General features: G+C 43.2%; 1 protein-coding gene across 2 annotated transcripts; it reads right to left on the reverse strand.

The window, feature by feature from the left end:
- Positions 1-239: 239 nt before the first annotated feature.
- On the reverse strand, positions 240-12,272 carry rfng (RFNG O-fucosylpeptide 3-beta-N-acetylglucosaminyltransferase). 2 transcript variants are annotated; one of them, XM_023790683.2, is made up of 9 exons: positions 12,183-12,272; positions 7,630-8,213; positions 5,097-5,145; positions 4,799-4,901; positions 4,315-4,468; positions 4,144-4,229; positions 3,841-4,006; positions 1,295-1,380; positions 240-1,151 (listed from the first exon to the last, which is right to left on the reverse strand). In XM_023790683.2, the coding sequence occupies exons 2-9, from the start codon at positions 8,131-8,133 to the stop codon at positions 1,085-1,087; spliced, it is 1,215 nt and encodes a 404-aa protein (XP_023646451.1). In that variant the 5' UTR covers positions 8,134-8,213; positions 12,183-12,272; the 3' UTR covers positions 240-1,084. The 2 variants fall into 2 exon arrangements, with proteins under 2 accessions (XP_023646451.1, XP_023646450.1); XM_023790682.2 differs by lacking the exon at positions 12,183-12,272 and adding an exon at positions 9,921-10,372.
- Between the last annotated feature and the right edge of the window lie 2,838 nt (positions 12,273-15,110).

Below are 15,110 nucleotides of genomic sequence, written 5' to 3' on the forward strand. Positions count from 1 at the left end.
TCTATGGTGTATGCAGAAGAACTTCAAATCCAAATGCATTTAAACTAATAGGAAGACCAGAGACCAGAAGTGAAAACAGCTCAGAACAAAGGATTTTCTAAACACACAACTCATCTACTCTGAAAGTGCTTCTGGGGGAAAGGTTGGGTCGTGCCCAGAACTAGCTAGGTGTCCGTAATAAAGTGGCCGCTGAGTGCATGATATCAATTTGATGAAGAGACCATATGAAGGAGCGCACCTGGCATTCTGCTACACTTTATTAAATGCAAAAGATGTACAACAGAAAGAGTAATAAAATGGGATAAAATAGAAAAAAATCAGAGGTGCAATCCTCAGTTTCACTGGCCTGCAGTGAAATGCGTACCTTTGGGTTTGTGCTGCAGGAATGTTCAAGGTCAAAGTGAAAATCTCAACAAAAAAAAAATAATACATTGCACGTTTAAAACATGACAAAAGCTTGCAGTTCATGGAAGTGAATAGCGTGCAAATTGTAAATTACAAACAGAAATTTCTGATTTCAGCATTCTGTTCCTTAATTTATCTTAAATGTGATAGCTAGACAAAAAATACTGATCAGGTAAGACAGTCCAGTATATCCTTTGTATATTTAACACAACAGCCTGTCTAATAGAACAATATTAAAAGCAGAACAATAACAATCACAAGACTTCAGAGGGCTGCATATTATATAGACCAAGTATTCTTAACTTAGTCAATAAGATATTTTTATTCTTAAGACAAGAGACCAGACATTTTCCTCTGCCTTAACCTTTAAGCTTAAAAACCTTGTATTATTCTATATGGTTTTGAAATATTGAACCACGGACAAGTTCAGCATAAATAAATAGTTCTATCACTCATCCACTTTCCCTGTTGCTGTGTTTTGGCTGCAGCTGCAAACAGCTGAATTTGCAATTAAAGCACAGGCAAGTGCGACACCCTTTCAGGCCGAGACAACGGACCCAGGCGGCGGGCACACAGATCCTCCTGGAAAGAGCTGGAAGGAGGGAGCGCTCAGTCAAGAGCAAATTACAGAAGACAAGAGTGCAGCTCAAAGCACCCAGACTGGCACACTTCACGGAGGTCAGGGCCGCTTTTTACTGGGACACCAATTGGTGTCTGGGTAGAGGAGACAATGGACTGTTTTAAACCTGGAGAGGGAAGAGAGGAACACATTGAGGGCAAGTTCCTGACACAGGAACAAATGCCAGTTTGACCACTGAAAGCAGGGCCGTGGAAAAGGCCAGATCTGTAGATGCACTTGTTGCCTGGGGGGGCCGTGACGGCAGCTCACCGTGACGGGTCCTCTGCCAGGGAGAAGCCCCCACCGATGCTGACCACATTCCTCCGGTTCTCGTACCCGCCATAGCTGAGGGTCACCTGCAGACCAAAGCCATTTCCCCATGATTCTAGTGCTGAACAGCCCCTCCCCCTTTTCTCCTACAGCAGTCACATTGATTGCAGACATAATGAACTCCAAATTTCCAAATTCTTCCACACAACACATGCCTTGTGGTTGATTGTTGACATATTTTAGGTCAGTATGTAAGCTGACTGATTGTTTCTGTTATGTGTTTCATCAGAAGTGAATTATGACCTTTTTGCAGAAAATGTTCTGGACTCATTTCTGTGTCAACAAATTCCACAGCAGACCTTGCTATATCCAGCACAAATTCCTTCAGCTTTTGGTTGCAAGTCACAGTCCACCCCAGGGGATGATGGGTAAGCATGCTTATCTCCAGTCGCACTTGCTAAAATGTAATTGCTTCACACAGTCTGTTGAATGCAGTTTCCATTTAATACTAGTTTTCTCAAGGATAAGTCAGTGAATTTATTAAATATCTTTGTTCATAGTGAATTTTCTGGCATGGTGAACATGAAGCATCTGTTTTGGACATTTATGGCTAATGCTCCCAAAAATCTGTTTGTCCTTTCTATTCTACAGGAAGGACAAAGATCCCTAGTGCTGACTTTCTGGGTGTTTTCCAGGCTAAGTGAAAACACTTAACAGTGTGGAGCCTTCTTCCCTTATTGTGCAAGTCTATGATATTTGCCAAAATATAAATAAAAAAATAACATCTTGTCAGCAGGCCTACCCTTGATACAACAATTTCCCCAAAACTGTATTTTCCCCCCAGCTAACACAAGCGTCATTATTCACTGGGTGAGAGAGGTTACCGATCTATGAGCTCATTTAACACTCAGCCTCAGCTGAATCTCGAATAGCCACTAGCTTTCACACCTCAGCTAAAACAAGCAAAGGAAGTCCAGCTTGAAGCGAGAGCTGGTCTTCCTTTGCTGTATTTTCATACCACTCATCGTCAACAATTAGCTACTCCAATGGTCTACCTTTATTTTTTGTCAAAAACCAATTTGGGTTTCATTATCGATTATATCACTAATCAAGTAATCTACCGATTAACCTGACAATTTGAGTAATCGTTTATAATATATTTTGCAATTGGTGCACACTCAGTCACACATACAGTTAATTTAGGTACTTTCTGGACAGTGGAGGGAAACTGGAGGATTTGCTGAAAAGTCACGCACACATAGGGCGAGCATACAAACTCCACACACACAAAGCGGTGGTGTACAGTGACAGCACTGCACACTGCACACCACACCACCGTGCTGCCCTCATTTTACAGGCTTGCACGAAGTGCTATGTTAATATCCACATGGCATTTCATGCACACGCAATTGTCACATCGCAAGGAACAAGACAGTCTGCTGGGTTCAAACCATCAATTTCCTGCCCTAAAACATTTTTACTCGGTCATAGGAAACGAAACTTGGCAAGCTTTGCAATTTTAATAATGGCTCCTTTTCAACATTATCTAGTACATATTATTTTTTAAAAATCAGTCTAAAGGTTACTACTGCTGCATGAGCTCTGCATGTGTCCTCCGAGCTAATCATAATCATTCTTGTCCTTGTTGTTGGACTTACTCATAGACTGGGTGGTGTTTGTATGGAAATATTTTGTATTCCATAGAGATGATATTGAGAAGTGTTTTGTCAGCGCTGCTGTGTGTCTGCTGTCACGGCAACGCCACCGACTTGTTTGACAGACTCTTTTACCAGATAACTTATATTTTGCTATATAGTTCATTTTCAACTCCCAAATATTGCAGAAACTTCCAGTATCGCAATGTGAACAACTTCTAGTATCGTTCATGCCTAACACACAATATGGCAACAAAAAAATAATTAGCATAAATTATTTTACATATATATTATTTCAAATGAGGTGGCTATGCGACTGGGATAACCTTCACTGTAGCAGGAATTCTTTTGACATGACTGCATTTTCATTCACTTTTAATGTGATGTACTTAAGCACAAACGTCGCTTTTGTTTTTTATTTGAACCCCCATCCGTTATTCACCGTCTTCCTTCTGCCATTTTGCCGAGTAATTGAGAAGGAAAATTTTAAATCGATGCTTGTTAATAATTACTTAATTTAATCGAGTAATTGAAACAACTCTACAACTAATTATTCTACAGAATTATTTAAATCAGTTCCTCTCTGATAGGTGTATGTTTAAAAAGTAGCTTTGACCACAATCAGAAGAGATCAAACTTGATAAATATGGTCCATAACTATCTAAAAACAAGTTTTAGTGTTTAATCCCTGTAAAGGCAACATTTATGCAAAGCAGTGTTTAAGACTAATATCACGCCCTCTACTTTCAGTGTTGCTTGTGCATGTATGAAGTAAAATAGACACATTTAAATACGTAGCTAATTTTACTTTGATCATAAACATGCTTTTATATGAAGAGTCGAAACGAGGCCTAGTGGATGCATCCTAGGGCGTTTCCCTGCGTTTCTTACCTGTCTGAGCACTGAGTTGGCAGGCAGCCTCTGCAGGTTCTCCAGGTGGGAGTGGAAGAGCCACGTGTGAGTCATGGAGACCTCCAGAAGCGCCTCGATGATGTAGCCGATGGTGCAGTCATCGGGGAGACGAATCTTCTCTGCTGTGCTGATGAAGTTTCCCAGGCTGGGACAGAGAGAAGAGGGCATTGGAGTAGTCTTGCATTTTAGAAGGTTTCTTTGTGCTCAAGACTGAAGAACTTAGGATTCAGTAATGGCTTCATGTGCTGCTGTGAATCTGTGAGTGAAAGGGGGCACCCTCACCTAGCCCAAGGACTCATCTTCAGCGCCAACCCCCTACTGATACAGAATCCAGCCCCTCCGGTCGCAAACCAGAATTTTACAGACACCTGCAAGTGCAAACAAGGAAGATGGTGCCGCGAGTCATGTGGCCGCCACAGACAGGAACAGAGGGCAGGGTCGCGTGCCACTCACTGATCCGTCGCTCTTAACCCGCTCGGCCGCCTCGATGGGATGGTCCAGGCTGGGCCGGCCCAGGTAGACGTCCTGCGTGTGGGAATAGGCCTGGAGCAACCGCAGAAGGCTGGGAAGGATCACGTAGTTGTCGTCGTCCACGTGACAGAACCACCTGCGGCAGCGTCACATAATGAGGGAAAGGTTACGCCACGGAGCGAAGACCCAAAGGCTTTTCAAATTCAGAAGGGCCCAGTTATGGTCAGAACCGCACTTAAGATGTAAAACTTCTGCTCAACAACACATCTATAAACAAATTAAACAGTGTATGAAGTCAAGGCATCTGCTAGCCACTCCGTAACAGACAGCCCTTGTGTATGAATGTAAAAATGGATACTCAAGGCTTCTACAAGGGTGTACTGGGGCAAGCAGACTTTTCCAGTCCCCTGTTCTCCAGCACCCCCCACCCCACCCCCCACCCCACCAAAGGAAAGGACCACTCAACTTTTTCTGCGATTCGATGAACTTGTCGTACTCCACGGACATCTTGCAGCACAGCGCCTGTCGGGTGTGTGCAGCGGAGCAGTTGGTGTTTATAACGTTGTCCCCTGTGACAGCGGGAAGACAGGGGCTTTAAGAGTGTGTCCATCTTTTGGTTTTAAGATTTTAAGAATTCGGTTGGGGGGGGGGGCATTATAGGAAATGGCAAGAAGATACATGTCTGAGATTTTCTGAGCAAAAAAAAAAAACAATCTAATTTCCATGTCTTGAACTGCCGCAGATGCATTTTCAGGATGGATTACCTGCTTTCCTCCTAAGCTCCCCGTCTTCTCCATCTGTGAATATAAACGTCTGAAAGAGAGAAGAACGGAAGGCAGGCCTGTGTGTTAGCTTTTCTACCAATAGCGGGAGCAGTCCACTCAAATAATGCTTATGGACCCATGTGCAACAATGTGCTCTTTGTCCCTGAATGGCAGCATGTGTGTGTCGTGGGCCCAGCCGAGATTGTCATTTCAGAACCACAGCAGAGCCGGGACACCCTACCGTTCCAAAGGGGGTGGTTGCATAAATTTAATTTCTTAAAAATAATGGCAAAATTTGGCTAAATCCATAATTCAAAACAGGCATGCGCTGCTCATATCGCTGGGGAAACAGTTTCCCGTTGTCCTCCCGCACACGCGGTGAACAAATGGCAACCATTCAAGACGGAAGGCAGGCAGCCGCAGGCATTTTGGCAGAGCCGAGCTCCCGGATCAAACACAGGCCCGACGTCGGGGGGTGTAGGACGAACGCTGACTTTTGGTACGGTAACCGAGCACCGAGGAGCACCGAGGAGCACCGAGGAGCACCGAGGACACGACGGCGCGTCTTGGGAGGTTACCAGAGTTTGGAGGCATTTCACTGCAAACTTTACAGACGTTTAGGAAAACGTTCAAAGTCCAAGAGCCAGGCTGTACTCTCATGCAATGAGCTCCACTTCACCTAAAATCCCTCCTGCCTTACGTTCACCTCGCACTGCCACCCTGCCAAATTCCTATAATTTTTCAACACATCTTGACAAACAGCTGGTATTTATTACTGTGTATATTCTGCACGAGGAAATCATTCAGCTCAATGCGAACAATGATCCTTTCATTCCCTCTCAAGCTGTGAGGCCTTTCATATTTTTTTTAAACCGGTCTGGTATCTTTTAACTGCAGGGAGCACCCACCATCACAGTGTAATACCCTTTACATTTTTTTTTACAGATGCAAATTTGAACTGTCTGACTGAGTTCTTTACAAGACTGACTTGTACTGCAAATGCAGGTCCTTCGCGCAGGTTTGGGTGTGGGGTTTAAGAAGCATGAAAGGCCGCACCCATGTGACCCGTTCAAGGATCTGAGGCAGGAAACTCCACTTGGAATTCAGTTTTTTTTAATACCTACATAGTATTTTGAGGTGCCTCACTAGAACCAGTTTGGTGACTTAAGCTGGAACAATGTTTGTTTCCGTTATTGGAACAGTTGGTTATTCAGCAAAGGGGAAAAGTTAATACGTGCACAGAAGCTCAATGTTTTATGTACAGCTACTGCTGATGACAAGTTCATGCCACGGTCCAACAACTTCTAGAAGTGCTGGCCAATCAAACCTGAATGGTGACAGGGCACAGGAGGCACAACACTGGGAACATTAAAGGAGCGAAGAGACAGGCGGTGAGCACCGGCCCCCACCGGACAACAGGGGGCCCCAGTTTCCCCTATGCTTGGGATCACTTCACTGACTTGCCAACCACCTCACCTGGCATTTCCACTTTTGTGCGCCAGTTAAAACTCCTGGCAAAAGCAGACTGGGCCGGAAGCTTCCATTAGCCTTTTATAAACACACGTGCACATGCCACCCAAGGGGGTGGAGGGGGGGTCCACACTGCCAGAGACCTGGTGTTCACGTTGCAGACATGAGCCGAGCCGAGTGACAGCCGCGTCGACGGAACACAAGCACGCCACGGGTTCAAACTGCGCGCTTTTGAGTTATTTTAAGTCTATCCTGCAGTTTCAGCGTGCTGAAGGGCCTACCTGTATATTACCTGTCAACATTAAACTGTCAATAAAATCCAAATATTTAAGCAAACATTAAAATACACTGCATAATTAAATTCACACACACGTGGATGATAAAAATGTGGCTGATTAAATTTTTTAAAATTCCTAATGTGCATTATTCTGTAATAGTGCAAAGCATTTTTGAAGAGCTGAGTTGCATAATGAAGCCAAACATTTTTCCAAGCTTCTCTCCATCCTCACACAGGAACTGTGCCAGCACTGATTTAGTGAAGCCCTCGGGTAAGGAAGCTACCAGAACGGCCTCCAAGTTCTCCGCTGTGATGCACTTATAAGCCACGGCAAACCGTGCATTTGATTGAAGCAACCTAGCAAGTGAGCCGTCTTCCCCGAAATGGCTATTGCCGACCACGGGGGGGGGGGGGGGGGGGGGGGCACAAAGACCACATTTCAGTCTTGGTTGGCGCAAGTATCCATTACGGTATCGACTTAGCAGATGTTAAGAGAATTTCACAAATGAGCATTTACAGTGCAGTTACTGCATTGACTTTGTATTCCAAAAATGACTGAATCATGTTCAGCAATGCGCCACTCGGATTGTTTGCTTTACTGGGTAATAAAAGTCGTTTTGTGTTTATGCAAAATACGTTTTTTCCCTTCAGTTGTCACTCACAGGGCTGATGGAGTCATGACTGGTATTGCTGAGGCCGGAACGGCTCTCAGTACAGGCTGGGGGAACACAATGGCATTGCAAATGGCGCTGTTAATGACAATGAGGTCCATTCCCGATTACCCACCTGCTCCTTTGCTTTGGAGACCCAGGTCTGGAAGAGCAGGTCCAGCCGGGATTTGTGGTATTTCTTGGTAGTTTTCACAGCAATAAAAATGTCACCCAGCTGCAGCTGATCCCTGAGATGGGACCGAACTGGACCCGCTCGGCGAGCATCCCCATCCAGAGCCTGAAGACTGTTCTGTCCGTTTCTGGCAAAGGTACCACCAGAGCCCACAGCTGAGCTGCTGGAATCAGCCTCCCCGGAGCGCAGGGTTCTGCTTGGTGGCGTAGCGCCGGTGTCCCCCGCCGCCGAGGCCCTGATGTTCAGGTGGAGTCCCGTGGCGAGGCCCAGCAGCTGGCCGGGTCGCCCCGCATCGCCGGCGGGGGACTGGGAGTGAGGCCGAGGCTTGGGGATCTCCACATGGCGGAGGGGCAGCTGCAGGCCAGGGATCAGGAGCAGGAGGAAGGCGCAGAAGGCCAGGGAGAGCAGGAAGCAGAGCTTGCTGACACCAACGCGGGAGAACAGCATCCTTCCAGGAAACGCCTCAACCACCAGGGCCTGCCTGGCACTCCTCAGTGCCGTCCATCCTCATCAAACCACGCGGGACCCTGTGAAGACGTGCAACACAGCCAGAAATTACTTACTCATTACATCATTCAATCAGCAGGTCAAGCCAAATTCTGTTTGTCAATCCTGAAGAATGACTCCATCTTTAGCAGCATGTGGCTGAGGGCGGCGTTCGGCTCGGTGGGCTAAGCCTTTGTGCCCGCGATCAGAAGGTTGCCAGTTTGAGCCCGGCCTTGGCAGAATACTGTCGTCTGTGAGCCCCTGAGCAGGGACCTTAGTCCCCGGCTCCATGGGCACTGCTGCAGGTGGCTGCCCGTCGCTGCCAAGCTCGCGCTCACCTACATATATATGTGCTTTTTGTGTCATGGAGAGCAAGATGGGGGAGGTGAAAACAGAATTTCCCCAGGGGGGGTCAATAAAGTTTCATAATTTCATGTAATTTTTTTTTCCATTACAGAAATCTATTATTCAGAGACATCATCAAAATACATTATATCTGGCAGAACATAATAGAATAGAATAATACAATACTTTATCCTCATGGGGAAATTCTCCCATCCTGCTCTCCATGAAACACACTGACACACATCCAGGTGAGAGTGTGGGGGTGGCGGCACCCCTGGAGCTGGGGGTTATGGGTCTTACTCAAGGGCCCTGGGACGTGTGACTATTGTGCTGAGGCTCAGACTGGTAACCTTCTGATCACAGGCCCAGAGGCTAAGCCCACTGAGCCACCCACCCCAAAAAGCTATTTTCTATTCAGCAAAACAAGATGCTACAGTTATCTTTGCATTGGATCTCGATGATAATAATACAATAAACTAGATACTAGCTCTCATTTTTACTCTGTGTATTTACTGCATTTCACCATAATTTCTTAATAGGGAACCTATAATATGTAAGCGATTTCCTGTTTTCTATTTTCAGTTTAGCTATGATATACAAACCAGCAATAGATGGTATTTCTGGTAGCCTGAAACTTAAATTATGATTTCAGTTTAGATGTGTCAGTAGTCACCATCTATTCAGATTAATTTCATTCCGGCGTGTACAGTGGACACTGTTTTGAACAGAAAACTTTTGGGTACACGCCACTCTTTAGACAAGCACTGCTGAATCCTCCTGGCGAACAGCCAATCAAGATTAGACTGCGCTTAAATTAACGTGGGATATCACCATTGCCAGCCTACTGCTCCCTAATCAAAAAGACAAACCAGTGTTTAGGCTACAAAAACAACCCGTTGCTATAAAACAATATCAAAACACGTACGAAAAAAATTCTGGACACACGTTTTGACAAAATACTGGAAACTCCCAAGTGGAATTTCCCCTTGACCGGCAACTGCCATCTTAAACAGCTGGGAAGTCGCTGCAAATACGCACTGAATAAATTAAGGAAAAACATCAGTATCGTAATGTTAACGATCTATCTACCCAAGCCTGGAGGAGCGGTAAGCGCAAAATCTCAAAGCGCGTTTCACACATTATCCACAAGATCTCTAAATGAAGCCTTGTTACCAACGCAAGATACTTAAAATCAATATGGCAGTGTTTCACTATCGGATCCTTTTCATTTCCACAAGTCTCCCCATCTGTAGATAAGCCAGGGAGTTTGTCGCACGGCAGATTTGTTATCACCGAGATCCTAACAGTGACACATCACCCACTTTAGAGAGAGGAAGCAGGAGACCCCGTTTTACAGCTGAATAAAATAAATCAGCAGACAACAGATCTACCTTATCACTTACCAAGAGACTGGTGCATGGTCACCTTACATTAAAATCTTCTCCAGTGAGACTAATGTCGCTATGCAGAAAACCTATAAATAGCAGCCGTCAGACGCATCGCAGCCTGTGTGACCGAAGAGAATGAAATCGCAAACGGCGTCAACGATTAAAGTTCACTCAGCGAGCCACCAACTCCATCCTTCTTCTTTCCTTTTGTTCAGTCTTGACTTTTGGTTGTAGATCCACACACACGAATCACCGCGAGCGACTGCTTTCATTCCCCGTGATCATTCTGCTCACTGCGGTATTTCTTTCTGCAATGCAGTTTAAAGTGGGAACCGCGATGGTTTCTAGGGTATTATGTGCGAATGATCGCGATTCTCCTTTCTGCAACTCCACAAACTCTGAAATTTAGACAATCAACCCCGTGCTAGTGGTGGCTGGGGAGAAGCGCGTGCTTTGAAAATGAGTGCCCCCTATCGTTCCCGCAGTGTAAGAGCTTCCCAAGAATCACGTCAAACCGGCTAAACTTCATGGATGATCAAAAAAGATGATTTTAGACGTCTGTTTAAAACGCAATTTGTGTGAACATACTGCTAATTTTTTAAAACCGATTTTTTTTTTTTAATAATTGAATTAGCAAGATAAATCCATGAATGAATAATGCAATATGAGGTGAAAGGAATGCATCATAAAATCTAAATATTGACTGTATTAATAGTGTTGGTTTACATGTAATGATGATAATGAGATTTTATTAATTTATTAATAATTTTATCAGAATGAAAGTTGTTCGTGGTCACTGGGAGGCAATGTTCCACCACCATTCAAGCAGCAATGGCATCATTTGACTTCAATTGATGGCAACAGAATAATTTAATATATAAATATTTACTCTTTTGGCTTTATTTCATTGGGTTTATCCAACTGGCAGCGACTGCACAAGCATCTCGCGCAATGAATTTTATAGCTAAAAAAATTACATCTTACATATCGTCTTAGAATCCAGAACTGCAAAATACTACGTCAACAGAGGATGTGAATTAAAAAATGACTGATATGTAGGATACATATATATTCTCTTATTTTTGTACACAATACACAACAAGCTCCCAAATTAAAACTCAAATTTTATGTACATCATACTTCTATAATAATCCGTGTCATATGTGCTAAATGCTACAGTACGTACGTCGTTGGATCTTATATTGATAACTAACAATACAAGCATGTTTTCTATGTGAAAGGCGGACTACTACTCAATCATCCTTGCATTCTCTGTACTGATCAAGATTACAGTTTCGCGAGGACTCACCTATAATTCTTTAGGTTCCTATCTGTGCACCAGTGATTAGAAGATGGAGCCTTTTATCACATCTTAAGCTCTAATTTAATGTTTAAACCAGCCTCAGATTTCTGTTTACCGTTTTTTTGTGGAGGTTACTATACAGGTGATACACTCATTTTCAAATACATATGCGCTTTTTAATAGTTTAGTTCTACAGCTCTATGAAAACCAAACATTTTAAATTGCTATTTTTTAGACTACAGTAAATCATATAATATTTTTTTTTCTGAAATCACATGAGACTAGATGCAAATGACCTTTTACCCAGTTAGTAGAAAGAGATTAAGTGTGAGTTTTTCAGTCGTCATATTGTCTCATCGGTCTTTCTTTCTCCCTGCCTATGATTCGATTGGTAGGTTGAGACGAATCACACCTTTGCTTAGACCACAAGTTGATCTGCTTATATGGGAAGTTTTTATTTCAAGTATGTAGGCTAACTTTGGAGCGGTAAAATGCCAGTTAAATTATTTAGCATTTTAGCGAAGGTATAGCATACAAAAGATCAATAAATATTTCAAAAGGTTCCTCTATATGCAAAATATGAAGGCATACCGATAACTATTAAAAATGTAAATATCAATTTATTCGATTAGATTTCGTATTACCGGCTTGGTAATTGTTTATGTGGAATGGTTTCTTTATTTAATTAGCTGTTATAAAAAAAATCACATTTGGTGACCAATACGGTATTATAACAATACTGGAAATAAGCTACTGATTTTTTTTTTTTTAATATCAGGGCAAGTTAGGCCTAGCTGAAATTGTTAAATAACTACAAGCGTGAAATGAGTGTTATAACAAGACGTTAATCTGTTTAACTTTATTTAATCAATTCGAGCTGTTATATTTGCCTTACGTATGTTTCACAAGCTCGCTGTCACATATAATTTTACTTAAACATTACTTTTCCTCCAAACGGAATACCTGGGCTATACCTGAGCACGCGCCGACTCCGCAGTGTCACGGGGACGCGCCGCCTACGTGAACTGCCGTGCCCCGGATGTGATCGCGTTCGCGAGCTCCGTCTCTCAGACACAGAAAGGAGGGGATGCCTCTGTCCGTGCAGGTCTTTAACTTTCAGGTAAACCGGTGCTTCCTACTTCTTTTCCCATAGAGGGGCCACTCGCGTTAGCGGGCGTCGGGCTGAGCGGCCAACATTTTTCAGTTCTGCCACGACTTAGTTGATGTTGTGGCTGGTAAAAGTTGAAATAATATCAGTAAGCATGACGGCCTCTGACTCCTGATAGATAATCAATGGGGGGACGCGTTCGGGCAGTGTTACGCTGCGTAAATTGCACTTACTCAGGATTATGTTTACGCATTCATACAGTGGCTCATTTTCATATTAATGTCAATGTGAATAATTCATTTTTCACATGCATTTAATAACCTGATATCTTCCACTGTAATTACTTCAAAGTTAAAACGAACTCTATTAAACTAAATTTTATTAAGCAAAATTAATATATATTTCTCCATTTACTTCCGTACGATGAACAGCTTTAACGTAACGTCGCAACGTTTATGTTGACGTACAACATAAAATGTGGGCAGTGAAGAAAAACCAACCTCACACACTTTCACACATTAGAGAGAGAGAGACATTGCCTTTTAACTATGACTTTATTTTACATATGAGTAATGTTTACAAGTATGTTGTAAAACTGCAAGTGAAAAAGGAGAGTGAGACTGAAAAATTACATGATATATATAAAAAAATAATAATTATAGGTTAAAAAATAAAAACTAATAAATAAATAAAGGCATAAATACTATGGTAAGAGGAGGATTGGGGGTAAAAGAGTATGACACTTGTATACAAGTTTAAGACCAAGCCCTCTTCTTGGTTTAAAACACATAAAGCTTTGTTCTTCCCCAGACTTTATAAAACATGTCTGTGTTGTGGGTCAGTTCATAAAAAGCAACCTCAATTTTTAAGCATGTGGCAACAAGCTTTTCTAAAATATCCTCAGGGTCCAGTGTTCCTTCCCCCTTCATTTTGTTTTTCCTTGTTGTCCAGATGCCGAGTTTTGCCTGACGCAGTATAAAATTAACTAAATTAACTAAAATTACAGAACGGACACTCCTTACCTCTGGTGGAGTCATGGCCACGGCCCCATGTACAATCCTCCACTGAAGATTCGCAGTACGCTTCTCCACAGAGGGCTTGTACAGGGACCTCCAGTGACCTTGTGGAGAAGAGCCCAACAGTCCTGACCACTTAGAGTCCTTCAGTCCTTTCAGTGACCCCACGTTCACTACCTTTACCACACTGTGACTTTTTTGGTTTTTGCAGATTTCTTAGGGAGAGCAGTTCTCCTTTCTCCTTCTTGTGGTCTTCTGTGTTTGGTGATATGTTAACAGAGGGAAAGAGATGTTCTGCCTCACCTGACCCGCTGTCTACTTCCAATGCATCCTTAAACTCTTCCGGTACCATCGTGAAGATCTTCTCCAGTATTCTGTTTAGGAAACGGCTGGACTTGATACTTGTGATTATTTTTAGGTCTCCCACTTTCCTTCATGATCCTCTGGCTCTCAGGGAGCTGATCTTCATAATTCCAGCACTTACAAACAATGAGCATACAGCTGGTGATTCTAGAGACTGCGTTTCTATTCTTGGATTAAAAAACAAAGGTTCAAGTTCAGCCCCTGTCAGGTTCTTGAAGTTCCTGTCCACCTTAAAAATTGAAGTCCAGGCATTTAAAACTGATTGATAAAACCGTGATGTTGTGGACAGATCCATGTTTTTTATCTTCAGCAGGAAAAGGTGTTTATCGTATCCCAGCTTTTCTATGCGATGTAGTGATGCACTCGCTGGTCCCGTCCATATCATCTCGCCCTGGTACAGGGGCCACTGTGCCGCCTGGATTCTGAAGCTTTTAATTCTGCTGGGAATGTCCATCAGCCCCTGCCCTCCTTGTTGCACTGGTAGATACAGCACAGGAGCTCTGGTCCACTGTTCCCCAGTCCAGAAAAAGTCCACTATTTTCTTTTGGATCTCCTTCACAAGAGATGTTGGGGGATCTAGTGCTGGGAACTTGTGCCATAACACGGACGCGATCAGGCTATTGGACACCAGAACTCTCCCCCTATAGGACAGCTGTGGCAGGGTCCTGGTCCATTTAGAGAACCTAGCACATACCTTCTCCACCATTCCCTCCCAGTCCATTTCCTCGTATCTGTCAGAACCTAGATAAACATCCAGATATTTAAAACCTTCTCTCATCCACTGTAGGCCTCCTGAAAGCTTTGGAGGACTGTTTCGTAACTATTGTCCCATTAAAAACCTTGAGATTTCTCCCAGTTCTCTTTCACTGATGATGCTCTTTCATAAATTTCTATTTTTTTTTTCAGAATGCTGATGTCTTCTTCCCCTCAAATGCATAATACAGCATCATCAGCATAAGCTGAGAGAGCTATCGGTTTTATTCCTTCTGATGACCACCCTGCATTTCAGTCCTCAGTTTGCACAGGAGGGGTTCTGTTGCCAGACTGTAGAGTTGCCCTGATATGGGGCATCCCTGTCTGATACCTCTGCCTATCATGACTGGGTAGCTGAGCCCACCTCCCACCTTCAGCATTATAGACACCTTGTTGTAAAGTAGCCTGGTCCATTGGATTACCTTTTCTCATAGCCCATATCCTTCTAATATTTTGAATAAATATGTGTGGTCCATTCTGTCAAAAGCTTTTTCTTGGTCAAGAGAAAGCAGTCCCAAGTCCTGTTTATAACTTTTGGTTAAGTCAATAATGTCTCTAATTTAAATAAAAAAAACATTGCATTAATGTGTTCATGCATTTCTTAAGCCTATTGGATAACATTTTGACAGAATTTAATAGTTTATATAATATTTCTAGTCTGA

This window comes from Paramormyrops kingsleyae, chromosome 5 (assembly GCF_048594095.1).
Source record: "Paramormyrops kingsleyae isolate MSU_618 chromosome 5, PKINGS_0.4, whole genome shotgun sequence".
NCBI classification, from domain to species: domain Eukaryota; kingdom Metazoa; phylum Chordata; class Actinopteri; order Osteoglossiformes; family Mormyridae; genus Paramormyrops; species Paramormyrops kingsleyae.

Coding starts and splice junctions, on each gene's coding strand:
- rfng (XM_023790683.2), bottom strand. CDS start 8,133: ATGCTGTTCTCCCGCGTTGGTGTCAGCAAGCTCTGCTTCCTGCTCTCC. Junction 4,902..5,096: donor GGAGCTTAGGAGGAAAGCAG/GTAATCCATCCT, acceptor CCGCTGTCACAG/GGGACAACGTTATAAACACC. Junction 4,230..4,314: donor GGGTTAAGAGCGACGGATCA/GTGAGTGGCACG, acceptor TTGCACTTGCAG/GTGTCTGTAAAATTCTGGTT.